The 17,797-nt window shown below is 32.4% G+C and overlaps 1 protein-coding gene across 9 annotated transcripts in view; it reads left to right on the top strand.

Moving 5' to 3' along the window:
- The window catches only part of LOC132757126 (nuclear protein MDM1-like), a 40,462-nt gene extending 26,067 nt beyond the window's left edge, over positions 1-14,395 (top strand). For all 9 annotated transcript variants that reach the window (XM_060748323.1, XM_060748321.1, XM_060748320.1 and 6 more), the window contains 11 exons: positions 4,205-4,351; positions 5,037-5,061; positions 5,353-5,482; positions 6,030-6,135; positions 6,497-6,735; positions 7,187-7,333; positions 9,127-9,356; positions 9,587-9,645; positions 10,087-10,222; positions 11,046-11,153; positions 12,109-14,395. In XM_060748323.1, the coding sequence (XP_060604306.1) occupies positions 4,205-4,351; positions 5,037-5,061; positions 5,353-5,482; positions 6,030-6,135; positions 6,497-6,735; positions 7,187-7,333; positions 9,127-9,356; positions 9,587-9,645; positions 10,087-10,222; positions 11,046-11,153; positions 12,109-12,263 (1,482 nt within the window). In that variant the 3' untranslated portion in view covers positions 12,264-14,395. The remainder of the gene's footprint in view (positions 1-4,204; positions 4,352-5,036; positions 5,062-5,352; positions 5,483-6,029; positions 6,136-6,496; positions 6,736-7,186; positions 7,334-9,126; positions 9,357-9,586; positions 9,646-10,086; positions 10,223-11,045; positions 11,154-12,108) is intronic.
- Positions 14,396-17,797: the final 3,402 nt, after the last annotated feature.

Raw genomic sequence — 17,797 nt, 5'->3', positions numbered from 1 at the left:
GAATTTTGATTGTCCTACACGAGTGCTGACTGGTGCATAAAAATTGGTACCCAAGGTTTTCCTTCACCAGTAAAGCTAAAAGTCTCTCTAGGACCATTATAGTTTTTGTGTGACTTAAATCCCAATAACAACTCTTACATAGTAATAAGATGAAATTTTATCCTTTTAACATATTTAAATGTTCATTTATTGAAAATTAACCACAAAAAAAGAAGACAACAATAAAAAAAATGACAAAAATCAACAAAACTATTACATAATCCAAATACTAAAACCTGCCTGTGATCATCTGCCATACATTTAGGACGCCCGACTTTATCACGGTTCCGACAGTAAATTTCAATATATTTATGACTGTGTCTGTCATGTCTCTCTGCTGGTGCCCTTGGCTGACCTTTGCTGGTTCCTGACTTGACTTGAGATTTATCCAACACCTTGTGACCAGCCCATGAAGGCACTTTACTGTGAACTTTGACACAGTTAACACAGAAATAATCATGACAATCTACACAGAATTTATCAGCTTCAATGTTAATGCCTTGATTTTTACACTTTGAACATACATGTAGTACATCCAATATTTCATCAGAAAAATTATCTGTATTTATTTGTCCACCTGTAGCCATCTTGTATATTGACTTGTTTAAATCCTATTCTTGTTTTTTATCTATTCAACACATGAATATTTGTATATTAAATTGTCCCGTTTTTTTCTCACATATTGATTTAAATCTTTTTCTGAGGCCCATATTTTTCAAGTGTCTCCTAAACAACCTTTTCAATCAAATGTTTTTACCTTATTATGACTTCATTATTTTCTTCTCAAAATGTTAATTCATAACAAAAAATGTTCAATTCATGCATGGCAGTAAACAATTAACATCAAAATGTTGTGTGCAAAAAATGTGATTTTATCTAGTTGAATACTGATTCAAAGTCCACATTCCTTTAAACTGAAATACCTTTGTTTTAAGATTTATTATCCACTTACAAGGAAGTATAGATCATGAGTATTTTTAGAAAAGTAGTTAGTAATGAAAGATTTATTAGTTAAAGGTGATTTCAATGGCGTTTGCTTTTGGAAAATAAAAAATCTTATGTGTGCACAGCTGGTGGCATACAAAATGCATTCTGTAGTTACTTGAGTAAGAAAAAATGTGCACACATTTGATTTCTTTATCATTTAAATATTATGATATACATATATTTCTTAAACCTTTTCCTTCATATAGAGGCCTCAAACAGTAAAAAAATGACATATTTAGGCCCCAAACACTGTTTTTCGTTTGAGAAAAAAGTGACCACTTTTTCGGCGTGGCCCCCCCATCAAAATGATACATCAGGGGGTTGCCAGAAGGGGGATATGCCCCCATCTGTTTGGGGGTTTGAAGGATAGTCCCCCCCCATCGCCAAGAAAATTGTGGACATGTGACAGGCTAAAAATGGCCTCAGGTCTTAAGGTGACGTGTAACCAATGCTGAAAAGCCTTTTACTCTATCTCATTGCATTGAGAAGTTGCAGCACTTAGAAATCAGATTTTATGGGGAAAAAAACAATGCAAAATAGTGATTTTTCGCAATTTTGAGAGGTCCCTCGTTGCCATGGTAATAGGAAATTTAAGATTGAGCATGTTGTTACAGAGGTTATGGTTCAGTCAACATATGTGCCAAGTTTCATCAGTATTGAAGCATTTTTCATACTTTTATAGCAATTGGAACTTGTAACTTTCACAATATGCTCATTGGGTAAAGGATAAAGCTTAGTTACATTCACTGATATATATTGTCATTTGTAAAAGGCTTAGATAGAAGATATTTGGTATGAAGCATTTCTTATTTGTTTCTCAAAAGTTGAATAAGCCATGTCCATTGAGTGAGAGTTGCACCCAGCTGCCCATGGGGACTGATATTTTACATAAATTTTGTGACAACCAATTTTTTCTGTGAAGAATTTAGGTTTACTCTGTTCTTATTAATGAATTAAGCATCTTATACATTACAGTATGATCACAGAGATAATTATGCACATGAAAATGGGACCCCTCTTATATTATTATCTCAAAATATGAAAAAAATATATATGTAATTAATAGGTTATGCATGGTTGTAAATGATACACAATTCTCAGTTCTTAAAATAATGGAGTTTTTGAATGGAAATATAGATTTTCTCATTAATAATATCTTTATACACGTAATTATGCATATTAACTTAATCAATGTAACAAATGAAATAAATTGCTATATATTAAAGAAATATTTTCCTTCTTCCTCTTTATCATATCAGGTTATCTTTAAGGTCAGTCATATCATTGATTGGCTGATATGTTTTTCCTATACAGCAATTTTGTTGATTTGTTAATCAACATTTTGAGTCTATAAGTGGAAAAACAGTCTTAAGTCATCAGTTAGGAAATGTGTGTGTCTAATTTAACCAGATTCTAGACTTAAAGCAGGTCATTGGTTCAATATTCTGATGCAAAAAAAAAACAATTCCATATTTCAAGCCATATTATAATCTTAAGTTTGTGTCCTCTTTATAATATTACAAATGGATAATATTAAGAAATAAGTGTCTTTTAACGATTTTAATAAATATTTATTAAATGTGATTAATTCTGGTAACTACATTATTTACCCATGCAACCAGTGCAGACGTACTCGGACCAGCCTACAATCAATACCATCTCATCATGTCCTGTACTTTTCTCTATTCAGTCAGTACATATTTTGAATTTTTATGCCCCCACAATGTGGGAGCATATAGCGTGAGCATATAGCGTTGCACTTGTCCGTCCGTCCGTCAGTCCGTCCCGAAATCTTGTGAACGCAACTCCTCTTAAACCGGATGGCAGATTTTGCTTAAACTTACAGGGATGAACAACCTTAATGTGTAGATGATGGTAGTAAAGGAAGGAATTTTTGCTGCCACCAAAATTTAACAGAATTATGGCCCTTTGTTTGATTTTTTTCACTAGATACTATGCAGAAATTTTGTGAACGCAACTCCTCTTAAACCGGATGGCAGATTTTGCTTAAACTTACAGGGATGAACATCCTTAATGAGTAGATGGTAGTTAAGGAAGGAATTTTCGCTGCCTCCAAATTTAACAGAATTATGGCCCTTTGTTGATTTTTTCACTAGATACTATGCAGAAATTTTGTGAATGCAACTCCTCTTAAACCTGATGGCAGATTTTGCTTAAACTTACAGGGATGAACAACCTTAATGAGTAGATGGCAGTAAAGGAAAGAATTTTCGCTGCGACCAAATTTTACAGAATTATGGCCCTTTGTCGATTTTTTCACTATATACTATGTAGAAATTTTAATTTGTGAATGCAACTCCTCTTAAACCTGATGGCAGATTTTGCTTAAACTTCCAGGGATGAACAATCTTAATGTGTAGATGGCAGTAAAGGAAGGAATTTTTGCTGCAACCAAATTTAACAGAGTTATGGCCCTTTGTTGATTTTTTCATTATATACTATGTAGAAATTTTGTGAACGCAACTCCTCTTAAACCGGATGGCAGATTTTGCTTAAACTTCCAGGGATTAACAACCTTAATGTGTAGATGGTAGTAAAGGAAGGAATTTTTGCTGCGACCAAATTTAACAGAATTATGGCCCTTTGTTGATTTTTAGTTTTCAACTTGTGGCACATGTAGTCCAAAAAATATTTGACCTAGAGTCATAAGATTGACAGAACAGTGGCGTGTGGGGGCATCTGTGTCCTATGGACACATTTCTAGTTCTTCCTTAAAGCAGCATGCCTCCAGATTCTTGCTAATTTTCATGAAAATTTTGAAAATGTATTTAAAAGTAAATTATTGTGAAGTGAACAATGAAAGTAATTTACACATTGCAAACAGAACATAAAATCCACGTTTATAACCAAAAAGAGGTTAAAATATACATAAATACCTCTTACTGCGTTAGTAACACAGTATAATTATAGTGATTGATACTGCAAAATCAGTCATCAATCGCACATAACATGTAAATAATTAATTAAATATTGAATCTTTTTGCTTTTCTTAAGATCTTAATACATTTTTCTAAAGATTGAATTTCTTGAATTATTTTGGCAAATCTCAAGGCGTGCAGATTTAAAATCATGAATGCCCTTTATCAAGATTGAAAGAAGGACATTTATCTAAGGTATATGATATTAAAAGTGTCAAATTTGTTTTCTCTAATTTCAGGTGGTGTATAACAGTTGCCCACAGTTATCTCCGCCAAAGAAATCTGTGATCCCTAAAGTAACGGAGTACCAGAAACAGTTTAAGGCATACAAGCTGATCCCTGTTCCGAAAGAGGAAGATATTGAAGCACCTAAGAAGAAAACTAAAGTATATCTTGATTAAAATCTATTGTAACTGGAGACTAAAGAGAGTTTAGCGAAATTTTTCTATGGAGTAATTTTCTTCTGTCTACTTACCCTTTTCTGAAACAACTTTTATGAACTGATATTTTGAATATTAAAGGTATATCTGAAGGGTCAAGGTCACGCTGGTTACGCTTTCTGAAACAATTTTTATGAACTGATATTTTGAATATTAAAGGTTTATTTGAAATTAACAGGGTGAGGGTCACTTTGGTTATTATTTGACTTTTTTTCCAGTTTTCCTAATTGATTGGCAATTATTTTTAGTTGTGTAATTTACAGTAAAAGCAGAGGCCCTAAGCATGTATTGATGTTGTTTATTGAGAAATGCATCTAATGTCAAGTATTTATACATTACTGTTCTACTATACATTACTGGTCAAACAAGAAGAGGTTGGATGAAATAAAAAAATGTTACAGGTTTCTTGTAAATGATAATGTATCAAGTTGAGTGTAAGATTGTGTATCAGATTTACATGTATATTCTTAAATTTTCTGCCCTTATTTTACCATGTGCAAGAAATCTATTCTTTCTATGTAAATGAAGTATATGTGACATTTTATAGTTTTGCATTATACAACTTGGTTTGAAATGTCACTATGCTCTCTTTATACTGTAATACTACTGTTTATATGTTTTATCATTGCAGCTGCAGAAGAGCAAGAGTATGGAAGGTAAGTTATCATGAATTTCATTGCTCAAGATTAAAGTGAATTGGTCTTAAATGGAAGGTCTGTAATACAATAAATAATTATGTTGATTTTATTTAGTATTAGACACTACAACAAACATACTTCCTTCTGGCTTTTGGAACACTTCTTAACTTTTAATATTAAAAGAAAAAGGCCTTACATTTTTTAATCATTTTATTTTTAAATACTGACAAAAGAAACAAAAAGAGATATGAAAATGTTGTTAAAAATAAAAGTGAATATATGTTTAAATTATTTTTTGTTCCATTACAGATTTATCCCCAGCTGAGATAAAACCTGCAGGATCAACCCCAGTTATTTCCCCTGACAACAAACGTTTAACACTTGAAAGTGGCCAGTCAAAACCTGAACCTGTACCTGAAGTGCCTAGAAAGAAAACAAGGTATATTGGATTATTGCAAAATAACAAGATCTATCCTTCTTATGTCTCTACATCACCAGGGTAATATTTTTCGCAGTATTATACCTTACCCTATTCTCAAAGTCTCTGGTAATTCTAACCTTTGTTATAAGCTTTTTATTTCATAAGGTACAGCCTTTTTATTCATATTCCAAATACATATACTTTGGTGATGACTAATTCTGAGGTAATAAAATATTATCTTAATCTTCATCGTAGAGTTTTCAAACTTTAAAAACGTTACAGATTTGGTAAAGGGAATTGTATGTAACAAACACATCTTGTATAAAGGTATATTTTATTACCTCTACATGGAATTATCTGAATTTTTTCTGCACCTGAGGAGCTCTTGTTAATTAATACTATTCATTCCATAGAATGTTAAACATTGAGAACAGGCATTGCAAAATTTGAACATGTTATTTGTTGACTTTTTAAAAAAATGAAATTAGCGTAGCATGTTTGTAGACCCCTATTAAAGATTTTATATTGAACTTTTATTAACAACTTTGCTTATCGTATATATCAGACAGGTGAGAAGTGAGTATGATTCAAACTTCAAAGAGCCAAATAGGTTTGACTATGTGAAAGGCACATGGCATGGTGCAGCCCCACCTCAAGTTCGAATTAAAGGAGTAAGTTCTGAGATATTTTATGTAAAGATTTTTATTGATTATAGATTTCTAAGACTCATAAGTATGCTGTTAACATTTTAATTTAGAATTAAAATCACTTTTTCTGTTCAATGAAGTTTAACAATTTTTTAACAATTCTCTTTCTACTAGCATGACATAATGGCAACAGCTATCAATTTTCTTGTCTTTTAGTACAGCTTTGTAATAAATCACTGAGGTCTTTCAGATTTCATGATTACCATTACTGTGCATCTGAACGCATCATACTGAACATAATTCAATAAAAATCTCATTTATACTAGATAGCTTTCTGTTCCTTAAATGAAATAAATTTTGCAATAATTAATATTGTACATTGTAGCCTGATGAACCACTGTGTGGTAAGAAGCCAATGCCGGCACTTTCGAACTGGTTTGCGGAGGTGATTGAGCTTCGCCGTAAAGCCCAAGAATACCGCCAGCGTGCACTTGGCACACATTTCTCTCGGGAACATATGGCCCAGTTAATGGCCAAGCAGAATGACCTTTGGGAGGCTTCAACACCCTCTGCTAGAAGTACATTGTCTGCTTTATCATTGGAATCTGGGCTCAATTCTCATCGGTAAATGTCTCTTCAAGAATTTTATCTTATTTTAAGAATATGTTGGCAAACTGACTGAAATTTTTTGAATTCCATTATAACATTTAAGATACATTCTTTTTAATCTTAACCATTAATATCCCTTTTGCAGTCGTATCTTGCATTTAACGCTTGTTTGATAAAATTTGGTAGTGACCATGTCCAACTTGTAATCTGAGACTATTGGTTGCAATTTTAACTGGTTCCAGTTTCAAATGGATATAAAAAATATTTGCTTTTGCTTTTATACTTGTAGCTGTTATTCTAGAGTTTTTATCCTGACAGCATAATCAATTCCTTATCACGAATACCATTCAAAGACTTAAAGAACAGTACGTACATGACTGCAACCATTTGGTCATTGATGACTTTAGAAATGGTTATTGTTTTCCAAGATACTATAAATTAAAATGCCAATATTTTTTGTGTATAGTGAAAAACAAAGGAAAGGTGAAGGTCATGTCTCTGTAGAGGCAACCTTAGCTTCAGAGGATGACCAGAGTACCGCTCGTCTTGATGAAGTTTCTCCAACAAGAGCTCAGGCCTGGGCCAGTGAGGGGGAAGAATTTGAAGCCACAAGGTTGGTAACATGTTTTATAAACATGTATAGTGTAACTTCTGAATTCCAGAACTTCTATAATCTGGAAACTTCTGAAATCTGAACATTTTTCAGATCCCAAAATTTCTCCTGCTTTCTATGTAATTAATACCTCTCAATTACAGAACTTCTGAATTCCGAACGATTTTTGAAGTATAACACACTGAGTAAAGTGGAGTGTTCTGCTCCATGAACTTCTATATTTTGGTTTCATAGTGATTCCCAAAGAGATAGATAATAATCTTCCATTTTTATGCCCCCGGGCATATAGTAATTGAACCGTCCGTCCGTCCGTCTGTCCGTACGAGGTTAACCTAGAACGGCAAGTTGGATTTTTCTTAAGTTCTACCTGTACCAATGGCTTCTAAGTTTACACACTTACTAATCAATACAAAGTACATGATCTGGGCAAGTTTCATAACTCTGGCTTTCATATTTACCAAGTTATTGCCCTTTTTAGCACTTAGAAAATGATAATGGTTAACCTGAAACGGCAAGTTGGAAATATCTTAAGTTCTATCTGTACTAATGGCTTTATAATTTCCACACTTACTTATCAATACAAAGCACATGATATTGCCAAGCTATATAACTGTGTCATCCATATTTCCCAGTTATTTCCCTTTTTTCACTTTGAAAATAGGGCCTTGTCTGGTTAACCTATTTCGGCAAGTTTGATTTATCTTAAATTTCTCCTAATTGCTTAATTTCTTTACTGATATCTTTCATATTTAGTAGGTGGATACCTTTGATGGTCCTCTAATTTTTTTTGGAGTAAGCGGTCTCTAGGGTCAAAGTCAAGGTCACTGGTTTTAAAAATAAATATAAACCTTTTTGCTTATACGGCCTTTATTTTTTAGTTGATGTCTTAGTTTAATACAAACACCTCCTTCTTTGGGTGTAGTATGGGGTCATTTGGGTCAAGGTCAATGTTACCAATGTCAAGGTCACCAATGTTAAAAATAGATTTTTACATTTTTACAGGTGTATTGACCTTATTCTATAGACAGATGTTATTTATAATTGATAGAAACATAAACTTTTTTTTTTTAAGATTTTTACACATTTGCTCATACAGCCTTTATTAAGTGACAAATATATTTTATATTTGGTAGGAAGATAACTTGCATGGTATTCTTCCTTTTGATTGGGGTAGGGATCAGTGGGTCAAGGTCACAAGTGCTAAAAATAGATTTTTACACTTTTGCCCATACAGCTTTTATTTATTGACAGATGTATTTCATATTTGGTAGGAAGATAACTTACATGGTATTCTTCTTTTGGATAGAGTTAGGGGTCGGTTTGGTCAAGGTCACCAGTGCTCAAAATAGATTTATACACTTTTGCCCATACAGCCTTTATTTAATGACAGATGTATTTCATATTTGGTAGGAAGATAACTTGCATGAAGTTGAATATTTTTCAACTTCACAAGTCAGAGCAATGACTTGGCAACTTATATTTTTCACAATTACAAAATGCCATGACTTTGTCAAGCTATAATACTTGTGTTTACAATTTTTTGGCGATTTTTCTGTCCATAACTGAGTGAATGGGTAAACATTTTTTGAAGTATTGCTACTGACAAGAATCTGAGTCGGGGGCATTTGTGTTTAACAAACACGTTCTTGTTTCTGTATCATTATGAACATTGTAGCCTTTTTGCTGGAACCTCAAATATAAATTAAATATATATATATATTAACTAGATCAAAAGAGAAAATAAAAAAAAATCATGAAATTAAGAATTTTTTACAATTTTTTACAATTATCAGTCAAGGGACACCATCCACATTTTCTGACGAGCCCCCGAATGCCTCTGGGCGGATACCAACACCAAAGATACGGGCACAGATACTGACTGGTGAAAACCAACACAGACGACACCATCTTGATAGAACCACACCCTCTACAGGCGGAGCTATTCTCAGTTCTCCACCTGATTCCAAAAAGAAAAGGTCTGGCAAGAGAATAGTTAGCCGATCAGTTGACAGTTTTTCTCTAGGTATGGTATCTCTAAATTAGCTGATTAGTTTACAGTATTTCTCTAGGCATATTACTACTAAACTAGCTAATCAGTTAGCAGTATATCTCTAGGTATTTTACCACTAAATCATTTCTTTTTGTTCAAATATAACACAAAAACTAAAGTTCGATCATCTATAAGCATTTTAAGTAAGGAAATGTATTTAGATACTGATTTATTAATGATTTGTTATATGTGTTTGATTTCAGGAACAGTTGAGGATGAAACTCCAAGGCTAGAAACACATAAGCCTTTGGCTGGTCAGAAGGTACTTTTCTATTTATTAACATACTATTTTAAACTTAATGTTAGGTAATATATCAGTAATCACCATATATAACCAGTAACACATGAATGTGAAAATAATGCAGGAATTGTGCACAAATTTAATAGCTATGGCCAAAATGAGTAATATGGTAATTAAACTGACCAAAATATTTTATTCTAAATCAGATTGAAAGGAAAGAATTTACATTCCAACGTTACTTGATATATACTTTGGTAATAGATCTAGTAAGCAAATTAATAATACGGATGATTTATGTTAAATACTAGCTTTGGTCCTTATTTAAGTGTTAACCCACCCATCATCCTAAATGGCAAATGACAAAAAGTAGTTCCTCACACTTTGACAAATGTTTTAATTTCTTAATTAAATTGCATAATTTCATATTAATAGAATGATAATTGAATAAAAATATAATTTCAGACATATTGTACACCTACATTTGGAATGCCATCCAGGGATACCCATGCACTTAGGGATGATGATGCCTCTACTGACAGGGAACTTCGTACACAGTTTGTCTACACTCCTGCTAAACTACAAGCTAAGGAAACCCCTGGTACGGTCTGTTATGATATACATACATAGTTTTCACGGTGCCAACTGTATATAGCCAAGACAGTCTTTATGATTTATATGTTCAGTCTTTTAGACTATACCATATATTCTATTCTGTTCAATTCTAGTAGTTAATCTATTAATGTAAAATTAACGAGTGGTCATGTCTGTATTACAATACTAATATAGAATCATACAAACTTAAATTTCGGTTAAGAGCTAATTTGAAGTAAACAAGGGTAATATGACCTATCAAAGCGATAGCATTCTTGAGTATGCTGACCAAGCTATTGACTTTGATCATCTATGAGTGTTCAATTTAAATATTATGATATTTTATTCCTTGAATTTCAATATGCACAGTCGAAAATTAAGAGAGGCAAATTCATTACAAAGTCAGCCTGCTAAAAAGTGAAGTATTTGAAACTTACAGTTCCAGAAACAAAGTGTAGAAGGGTAGATGTTTATATTTAATTTTATTCATAATTTGTCCTGTTTTGTTCAATTTACCCCCCAGAACTGTTGGATTTGATACAAAATTGAAATATACGTTTTAAGTATGCAGAGGAGCAGTCAGGACTAGCTATTTTCTTCATTTTTGACGCACAGACATGTGCACGTCTAATCAACGGGCTTGACATTTATGGAAGATAGATAGAATCACAAACTACAATCTACTAAAATACATAAAACTTTAAGGCAACTCAGGAACATATTAGTTAACATTGAAGTAAATTTGTCTGTTAATATTTTAAGGGACTTACTTGTATATTCCCATAAAGCTTTTCTTATTGTTCATTTAAATTATAATTTTACAATCACAGGTGGTCTGTCAGCCATAGACGAAGGTTACGGTCTGACTTACAACAAACTGAAATCACATACCAAAAATGCCAAGAATCAAAGGGACTTTTCATGGACGATTGATGGAGGTAATAAATTTTGAATTGTTAATCTTATAATGTAGGTAAACTATTCAGTAAAAGATGATCCCAATATACATATCAAGCTGCACGCCTCCAGATGAATAAAAAGATTCAAGAAAATCAAACTTGAGGGAAATGTACAAAGATTTTAAGAAAATTAAAAAGATTCACGATTATTTAATCAAGTAATAATTTACATGTTGTGAGTGATAAATGACTGATTTTGCAGTATTTATCACGATATTTGTACTTTGTGTAACCCAGTAAGGGCTATGTTTGCATATTTTGGCCTCTTTCTGGTAATTTATGTGGATTGTAAGTGCCGTTCGAATGTGTTAATTACTTTCTTTGTTCACTTCACAACACTATACTTTTAAATACATTTTCAAAATTATCATGAAAATTAGCATGAATCTGGAAGCTTGCTGCTTTAATTATTTGTGAGTTACCTTTAACCGACAATTTCACTTTCACCTTTGAACAAAGGAACAGAATGAATAAGTGTTTAGAATTAATTGTAAGTCCCATTTGTAAGAATTGAGGTTTAATCATCGTAGAAAGTCTTGTACCGTGTACTTCTCTTTTGAATCTTTATCAACCATAACATGGTTTTTCCTGTGGTCTGGGACCAAATATACCTTTTGTCCCAGCTGCGGTGGACTTTCCTGGCCTAATGGTAAATGTTGCCGACTTCACATCACTTGCCTTTCATTGGAAACCCACCATGGACTTTTTATTTTTTCATGTGATGTGTCTGTACATTTAGCTGATTGAAGATCAGTTGTTCCACCCAGGTGCCTGTTTTGTTTGAAATTATGTACAAAGGGTATTTTAGGTGCAATAAATTCCTTTACAATTAAATGAATAAGAGCTGGAAATCAGCCATATGACCTTTGCACTTTCGGTACAATTTGTAAGTTAAAACTTAACTACATGTTTTACTTTTGACATACATTTACAGGTATGACAATACCTCGAGTTGACCATGATGATGATGTTTTGTCTGTATCCGTACAGTCCATGGCATCAAGCTGTTCTCTTGCTTCAGAAACACTTGAACGAGCAAAGAAACGAAAGGAGGAATTCTGGGGACAGAGCACAGTCAAAGCTAAATAGGCTGGAAAATTTTGAAGTAATCTAGAAAATGGGAGAAAATTTAAAAAGAAATTTATAGATAGGATTTACTATATGTAATATACATTTATATTCAGTGGAACTTTTGTGCCAAATGTGTTGATAAAATTCTGTTCTGATGTTGAGTTAATGTGATACTTAAATTGAGATAATTATTAATTGCTATTTGTTGACTTACTCGTTTTTATGTGTTGATAAGTGTCACTGCCATCATGTTGCAAAAATAAGTTTAAAAATTAACAAAATTATGATTGGTTAATTAAAGATCTACCCAGCAGAATGAACTAATTATAGGTATGAAGGAGCTTGTGACCGGTTTTCAGTCTTGAGGTTTACAAAGTTGCGCTTTTCATTTTTAACATTTTATTTTGTAAATGTTGCTCAAAGATAAATAGAACAGCATTTTGCTAGGAATTATGAAAACCTCAGAAATTAGGCAGCTGCTAATTGCTCCGTCCATTGTTGGTTTTATATATGTTTTAAACATTATAAAACTAAATGTTGTTTTTTGTTAATGATAGATTTTTGTATGACATAACTTTATTAGGCTTGATATATTTTTAACATGAGTTATTATGGGACCAAGTCACCAAGAATAAAATGTTTAGCTTTAATTTTAAAATAAACATTTAATCTTTTTCTCTGTTCATTGGCTCCTTCTTTTCCAAACATTTATCCTGTTTTATTTTACACGTATTTTCTCTTCTTTGATTTCTTTTAAATAATTTATCTCTATTTTTTTTAAACCTTTCTTTATACATCTATAATGAGTTTCTAATCTAGCTATTTTATTGTTTTGTCTTAGTTTTGTGTTTTAAGCCATTAAACCTATTGTATATATAGTTTTAAATTCTTATCACTGGTTGCTATATAGCTCTTTAGTTTATTTATTGATCATACAGGTTTTAATTTTGACTGTGATATTTCTTTTAAATTGAAGATTATGGATTTAGTTTGAGAACAAGGGTTTGAAAAATATATCTGATGTTTATTTTAGGAAAATGTGTTTTATTGTTAAATTTATTAAAGACCTTTAAATTTTTCTTCCGAGAAACAAATCTCTTTTGTTTTTGGTACTTTTAAACACATTCAATGAATGTTGTGGAATCAGATTGTTTCTTTATGTATCCATTTCTCTTCCTTATAAGTTTTTTTTTTCAGAAATGTTTTGTCACATCACTTATTTCTTGCACCAGTTAGTGCAGAATTATAATTTCAGATCCTCAACTAAACAAGCTTAGTCTATTTCAATTTTTCTTTGTATATAAATGTATGAGTTGTAAATATACTCATTTGTTTTTGTTTTTTTAAACGGTAATTTTATATTGTGACTGTAGTTTTGAAATATTGATATGTAGTATAATAAAGTCTAGATTTAATATGTAACATAGTTTAAAATGACATGATTATTTACAGACATTTTTATTTGCAGTGGATTTTGAAACAATATACAAATGTTTTCATTTAATGTGATGATATATGTGCTTATAGGACAAAATGAAATATGAAAGTTTCATCTTTTACTTTAAAAATATTACGTTTTGCTGTTTACAATAATTCATAAATATGTTACACTTTACTTTGGGCAGATTGTGTTCCAAAAATGTAAAGAAAGTACAGTTTGTGTGTTTCTAACTTATAAAACTGAGTAAGTTAGTCACTATTATAGTACATGTATTTGTATTTGATGAGGCTTAAAACATATACGCCAGACAATTGTGTACAATAAACATATCCTAAAATTCATGCAATTAATCTATAATATGCCTGAACCATAAGGCTTTGTATTTCTTAGCCAAGACATGTCCGTACTTTATTACTATCTTTGGCTATGAGAAATATATAGGTTTTTGTTTAAAGGTAACTTAATTTATTTGTATAATTATATCTCAAATATTAATATCCGAATTGTTTATTTTCTTAGAAAGGACAGTAAAAATTACATGTATTTATATAAGTTATATACATTTGCCGATAAAAGATATCGAAATAGTGTGTACTGTAGTGTAGAATTTGTAATACATTTTGTACACCTTCATAGGCTATAGAAAATATAATACACGTTTTCATGCTATATGAGTGGTTTTTATTAATTAAAATACCGGAAACAACAATTTGCATTTGTTATTGTATTTGACCATACACCAAAACAAAGTGTCATTGATAAAGTTCAATGCAGCTCTCTTAAAGGTTGCCCAACATTTGATTTTTCAGTTTAATGCTGTTCATAGACACCAGTGATAAATGCATGCTATCATTCACGTCTCTCACACAATCAAATTAAAAAGCAGAATTCAACATTTGATTATGAAGATGTTGAGTAATAAATAATTTTAAAAGAAGACCAAATCCAAAAGTAATTTGCTGAACAAAACAAAATGGAATTTTGAGAGTAATGGAGGTTATAAAGCATAGGTATCACATGCAACCAATTAAAAAATATGAAAATAGATCATTAAGGAATGGTATCATTCAGTGAACGCACCCCCAGCACAGGACCACCAGTAAGGAGCACAGCAGGACACTGAGCAAGAAGATCAATTTAAAAGCATAAAGCACTAAAGTACGAAAACTGAAACAACCTAATTAGAAAAAATAAATTGGCAGATTTAAAATCCAAGGCAATGATATTACAATTCCTATTGAGAAATCAGTTTGTAAATTACAATGTGCCTTAAATAATCTAAGATGAAACAGTAATGGTCGTAATTGGGTAGAGCTCAGAGTTGGATTTACATTGCTTTCTTACCCTGAGAGATTTATGGATTAATTTCAAAATAGCGGGGTAGTTTGTCACGGTTTTGAACTTTTCTCTATTTAGGAGAGAAGATGTATAGACGGCAGGATAGTTGAGTCGGTAGAGTTGCAGAACTGTCTTTCGAGGGTCCCGGGTTCGAGTCCCGTTCAGGCTGCACATTTTTCTCACCTTGGCTTAAATAAATGGTTCTTTGAAACAATTTCTGATGAGTTTGTAACTTAAAGACCAAGTTCACGTTTTGACATCTAAGGTTCATATTTTCATTAAGTACATGCACATAGATGTTTATAACAAGTCATCAATTCTGCCATTGATGAATGGATTTTGAAATAACTAGGCACATTTAGCCCATTAGTGAAACTTGTCACACGAAAACGCCAGGCCGTCAGTTTAAAAACGTAAAGGATAGACTTGAAGGTAAACAATTACATTGATGGTTCTTTTGTAGGTGCTTTTTGGAATAATTGGCCTGGTATCGTTTTCATTTAGAAACTCTTGACTTGACTCTACCCTTTGCTGACATTCATGCATGTTAAGGTTTGTGATAATCCACCTTGCAGATACTTCTGGCAAAGCTAAATGTTCACAATGGATCATAGAATAATCACTTTCATTAGAAATACCAAATTCTGAAGTAAGCAGGAAGTCTCTCAAAACGACCGATCATCTCCTGGCTGATGGCATCAGCCGAGCAATCTGCACTTGTGCCATTTTTTAAGGACTCTCACTTTTCAGAAACTACAATATCCAGTTGTTTGTTGTTTGGCATGTAGCATCACCTTGTGTTCCTCTTTAAAACTTATATATATCATGCCTATTTGATTAAAAAAATCAGGCTCCAGGGGCCACTTACTTAAAATCGATTCCATGACTCATATTGTTTCAATGATAACCGCCATATGAACAAATCTGCGGATGCTGGGACTTTGAAAAAGGTCATTTAAGCGTGATTTGAGTACAAAAGTTTATTGTAATATTTTTGTCATTAATTTGCATGACCATCCCTTTCAAATTCTGCATGTAGAAGCACCTTAAAATATTCTACCCGCCATACTTATTTTGGGTCAGAAGGTCAAAAGGCAATATCGGACTCCTTGATTTATATTATTTTCATCGCTATCACTTCAATTAGGACTTGGAAACTTGATGAGTGGGTGTATTTTGATGAATTCTAAGCCTGACATCTGCAATTATTTGGTTAAAAGGTCAGAAAAACCATAGTGAATTCCACCATTTATAGAAATTGCCTCTATCTAAAAAATATTTTGTTTACTATTCAGCAATGAGAAAAGTGGAACTGGTTGTTCTACAGACATCTTTAATTAATTTTATTTCTTCATTTGTGTAAATATCATCTGCTGCTTATCCAAATAACAACAAGAACCGGTTGAACAGGGTGATTCTCCCCGAATAAGTTTTGGACCCAGGTAAGTATACCACGTGTAGTGTCAAAGTTATGTCACAGACAAAGTTCAAAGCGTAAAAATGAGCAAAGGGCAATAACTATAACAAAAATTGAGCAAGACAGAGTTATGGTTCTTTTTCACTGCACTTCTACCTAATGTGACCTATCTACATACAAAGTTTCATGTTTATATCTCTTATAGTTTTAGAGTTATGTCCTGGACAAAGTTCAAAGTGTATAAATAAACAAAGGGTAATAATTACAAAATTAGGCAGGACAGAGTTATAGTTCTTTTGCAGTGTACTTCTACTCAGTGAAATCTATTTACCTACAAATTTCATGTTGATATCTCTTTTGGTTTCAGAGTTATGTCCTGGACAAAGTTCAAAGTGTAAAAATGAACAAAGGGCAATAACTCCAAAACAAGACAAGACAGAGTTATGGTTCTTTTACACTGCACTTCTTTTCAATGAGATTTATTTACCTACAAAGTTTCATGTTGATATCTCTTATAGTTTTACAGTTATGTCCCGGACAAAGTTCAAAGTGTAAAAATGAACAAAGGACAATAACTCCAAAATAAGACCAGACAGAGTTATGGCTATTTTGCACTGCACTTCGACTCAATAAGATCTATCTACCTACAAAGTTTCATGTTGATATCTCTTATAGTTTAAGAGAAATGTCCCGGACAAAAATCAGTGTAAAAATGAACAAAGGGTAATAACTCCAAAATTAATTAGGCAAGACAGAGTTATGGTTCTTTTGCACTGCACTTCTACTCAATGTGATCTATCTACCTACAATGTTTCACGTTGATACCTCATGTTGTTCTTAAGTTATATCCCGGACAAGAATAGCGAACGGACGGACGGACGGACAAAGCGGCGACTATATGCCCACCCTTTGGGGAGCATAAAACATATACAAGTTTGGCAAATAAAATGTTTCTTTTCATTGTTAATAAGAGGCCAGCATTACCAGAAAGTAATGATCCTTGAAAAGAGTAATCCATAGAATGCAATGAAAAGAAATATTACAAGTTGTTTGGTTCGATTGAGTCTATTAGTTATACAAATTTATTTTAGTTCAATGGTGTTGGAAGCTATAAGCTTATTGAAACACTCTCGAATCCGTCCTGGAACTAATCAGTACTAAGCAATGAATGTAAAGTTTATTGCTCAAGGAAACAACGGCTTGCCCCTGACAGGGTCAAGCCACTCTGTCAGCAATCCTGAGATAACTAGTCAAGACTCGTTAACCACTTGTCCACGCCGCTACTCGCCGCTGATATTACACAGTAAAGATATTGAAATTTTGAATTTGAAACAAAAAATTGTATTGTTTGTTTCA

Source organism: Ruditapes philippinarum, unplaced genomic scaffold, assembly GCF_026571515.1.
Source record: "Ruditapes philippinarum isolate M1 unplaced genomic scaffold, ASM2657151v2 ctg207_1_1_1_1, whole genome shotgun sequence".
NCBI lineage: Eukaryota > Metazoa > Mollusca > Bivalvia > Venerida > Veneridae > Ruditapes > Ruditapes philippinarum.
Note: the sequence above shows the minus strand (reverse complement) of the source record. Positions and strands in the feature narration are given on the sequence as shown.